This window comes from Copidosoma floridanum, unplaced genomic scaffold (genome assembly GCF_036245765.1).
Source record: "Copidosoma floridanum isolate Cflo_tuat_1 unplaced genomic scaffold, Cflo_Japanese_pri ptg000019l, whole genome shotgun sequence".
In the NCBI taxonomy this organism is placed as follows: Eukaryota; Metazoa; Arthropoda; class Insecta; order Hymenoptera; family Encyrtidae; genus Copidosoma; species Copidosoma floridanum.
Genome location: NW_028321896.1, coordinates 17,073,041 through 17,076,891, shown reverse-complemented (window position 1 = coordinate 17,076,891; position 3,851 = coordinate 17,073,041). Strand labels below are relative to the sequence as shown.

Genomic DNA, 3,851 nt, shown 5'->3' with positions numbered 1-3,851 from the left:
ACGCGAACACACCCCGGCTCCCGGGGGGCTATATATCGGCCGGCGAGGACTCCAAGGGCCCACATGTGCAGTCGAAATTTCGTCGCAAGCGTGGACGGAGACCCGAAGCGCGTTGTGCCCAATAACATACGTATATACGAGTGGTGGTCTTGCAGATACGGGCCTTAGTGGTCCCTCCGAGCTGACGTTGCGACGGTCCACCCGTTGTACAGTTTTGGGAAAATCGGTGCCTTTTCATGCGTATACATATACACTTGTACTTTTGGACCGCGTTGTGCGTACACGGTTTTTCGAGCTTCGCCCGGAGGAATTTGAAAGTGATCGGGAGAGGGTTGTTTTTTTTTTTCTTCAAATTGTGCGAGTGGCAGGGGTTTCCGTTGACAGCGTTGGATACTTGGAGCCAAACTGTAAAAGGTAATGTTGCACCCATGGCCAATCTAATCGCTTAGTCAAGACGGAAATTCGTTTTCTTGTTGAATCATTTGTGCTTTATGACAATTAAAGATGTAGAGAAACGAAAAACAAACTATTTTCTTGTACCGGTGCATTTGAAAAAAAAAACATTTTTTACAATCGATATCTCAAATTTATAACCTATGTTGCCCGAGTGTATATTTTGGGTGAATTTCACTGGAAACAAATATAAGTATTTGTACGTATCAAATGGATAAATTTAAGGGATGATTGTACCAACTATTTATTTGTTTGAAACAAGTGTTTGTTCGTTTCTAGTGTACGCGTGTACCTTTTGGGTAATAATAGAAATAAATAAATGCGCATCGTGAATTGATCTTTGTTGGAAAAAAGAGGCGATAGTTGAGGAAAAAAAAAAACTTGTAAAATTTCAGCAAAGCGGTAAAACCATGCTGCAGAGCATGCCGAGCGTCCACCCTCATCAGCGGCACCACCACCAGCTGAGCAGCATGACCTCGGAGTTTCAGTACTGCAGCGAAGGTGGCTTCGACGAGATGTCGAGTTCCTCGGACTCGGGCTTCGACGTGAGTTTCGTCGAGTCACCGAAACCCGATGGGCCGGAGGCTATGCTCTTCCCCGCGACCAACGCGACTGTCGGCAAAGAGCCGGAGAAGAAGAAGAAGACGCGCACCACGCGCTCGAAAAGTCCCACGCAGGTGAGCCTCTCGTGTCCACGTATATTTTATATATATACATACAAATACAATATACGGCATTGTGGTTGTCTTACGTATGGACACGCGTTCTTTTCATCATCTGCTCTCGTCTCGTGCGTTTTGTGCACTTCCGCTCCCGACGGAAGGAAACGCTCTCTCTTTTTTTCCGAGACCGCAATTATTACTGCTTCCGATGCATCGATTGGGAAATAATAATGTCGTGTCTTTCGTTTTTTTTCTCTCTTTTGCGAAACTTTTACGGGTATACGGCATATATATATATATAATTCCCTTCATCTGAAAATGAAACTCTGAAGTATAGCGAAACATCACTGTTTCACGGTTATAAGTGATAGAGTTAAAACATGATTAAATATTTCACTTTGTACCAAAAAAAGTTTCTTGATTCGCAAATGGTAAGACTTTTTTTTTTAACTCAAATGAGTGCCTAAGTGTATAATACGTACATATGTATATTTCGATCTATCTAATGTCGCTCGAATAATCTTTTAGTATGGTTGAAATATTATTTTCGACACCATTAGTGACTTTTAATTTGGTACCATAAAGTAACACTAAGATAATTAAAGTACGCCAAGTAGCATCACTTCTTGTTGGGTGATTAAATTGTTTGTTTTTTTGCGTAGTGAGATGTTTTCAAAGTTTCATCTGATTCTATGCTTAAATAATAATGATATTTTATCATTTAAAAATTAGAAAAGAAACTGGTTTGCACGGTTTTATTATTATTGTCGTTCGATCGCAAGTCGTTTTTCTCTTTATCCAAAGCGAGTGCCCGTGGAGCTTAGAAGTTGACCCCCCAAAAAATTTGCAGGTAATGCGCATAAAGCGGAACCGGCGTATGAAGGCAAACGACCGCGAGCGCCACCGCATGCACACCCTCAACGGGGCCCTGGAAAAGCTCCGGCTGGCCCTGCCCACCTTCCCCGAGGACACGAAGCTCACCAAGATCGAGACCCTGCGTTTCGCGCACAACTACATCTGGGCCCTCCAGCAGACCCTCAACAACGCGAGCAACCCCGTCAACGGCGAGGTGACCCTCAGCGTGGGCAACGTCACCGTGAGCATCGGCGAGAACGGCAACATGATCACCTCGACCGCGGGCAGTTGCGCCGTCGCCGCCCAGAAGCGTCTCGGGCCCCCCGGACCCCTCGGTGTGCCCACCGTGCCCTACTGCCCCCCCATGGGGCCCCAACAGCAACCCCTGGACTCTTGGATGACGCCCGAGTACGACTGCTACTCGAGCGACCAGAGCACCGTCAGTCCACCCCAGCACGTGCCCGTCCACTACGATCCCACCCCTCCACCGGCACCCCTGCCCCAGCAACAACAGCCGGCCATGCACATGGCCCACATGCACATGGAGATGCACCAGCACCACCACCACCACCACCATCACCAACAACAACAACAACAACAACAACACCACTACCAGTTCCATCAGCAATCGTCCGCGGCGGTGCTGGAACAACACCAGATAGTCCCAACGGCGAACCACGTGCCGTACACGCCGGCCGGCCCGACGACCACGACCATCGTACAGGCCTGCTACGACCAGAGGATCTACCAGTTTGACCGCCAGGACGTCTACCAGTGTCTCTAGTGTTGTTGCTGAGCGTTTTTTTTTCTTTTTTTTTTTTTTTTTACTATACTGGCGTACGTTGCACACGTTGTTCGGAGAGCAACGAGGGGTGGTGCTCTATACATGTGTGCTCCGTTACGTAACTTTGAGGTGCCGTGGAGCTTGAGGGGGGTTATTGTACTTTTATTATTCCTCCTGCATCTTCTTTTGTACAATAATTTCTTACTTTCGCCCAAACGTTCGATCGCCTCTTGTTCGGATGGAAATCTCTTTTATTTTTCCAAGATTATATTTATGCATACCTGCGAGGGGTAATACAATCATGTACATAGATGGTAGCATATGCGGGAGCGTTTGATGATGATGCAGTTGAGAGATTTTGAAAATTTTATTGACAAAAAATAAATTAACAAAAGGACCAAAAAAAAAAGGGGGGGGAGGCTCGAGACAATCAGTCTGATATTAAATTGGGACTAAGTATAGGTACGTGTTGTAGAAGGGAGCGTTTGATCTCTATTGTCTTTCGCGGTTTTATACACGCGCGCGCGTGTGAGCGGGTCGCGGTAACTAACGCCATAATAAACTGTAATCGATATATTTTATGAAACTTTTACGCGAGCGGGTGAAAAAACAAAAAAAAAAAAAAAAAAAAAAAAAAAAGAAATATGTATACAATAGTTTAACTCTTTATTCGATGTAAACGTTAAGGCTGAGCATGGCAATTTTTACGAACCAAAAAAAAAAAAAAGAAAAGAAAAAAAAAAAAAAAAAAAAAAAAGAGAATGATTCTATAAGCAATTTTTTTTCCTCGTAAAATCTTAGGTAAGGCTGATCATTGGAAGCGCATTTGTCCTAAATGTTTTGCGTCTGAGGGTAAACAAAATGCCGCACAACTAACTCGTTAACTACTTTGTAAGGATAAATACTTTATTTTTATTGCGAGGCAAAAGCAAAAATAAACAAAAAGAGGCACAAAGAGCTCCAAAGATCAACGAGGACGTTGGACCAGGTCCTGCGACTCTCTTTCGTTTTCTAGTCAACGACGAGGATGCTACATGAACTCTATGTGTGTGCGTGTGTGTGTGTGTGTGTGTTTGTCACCAGCATCGATCTCTATC

At 44.7% G+C, this 3,851-nt stretch overlaps 1 protein-coding gene across 1 annotated transcript; it reads left to right on the top strand.

The window, feature by feature from the left end:
* Positions 1 to 920: 920 nt before the first annotated feature.
* tap (basic helix-loop-helix neural transcription factor TAP) lies at positions 921 to 2,754 on the top strand. The gene is made up of 3 exons (XM_089592664.1): positions 921 to 1,130; positions 1,966 to 2,427; positions 2,518 to 2,754. Exons 1-3 carry the CDS (start codon positions 924 to 926, stop codon positions 2,752 to 2,754), a joined length of 906 nt encoding a protein of 301 aa, XP_089448790.1. The 5' UTR covers positions 921 to 923.
* Positions 2,755 to 3,851: the final 1,097 nt, after the last annotated feature.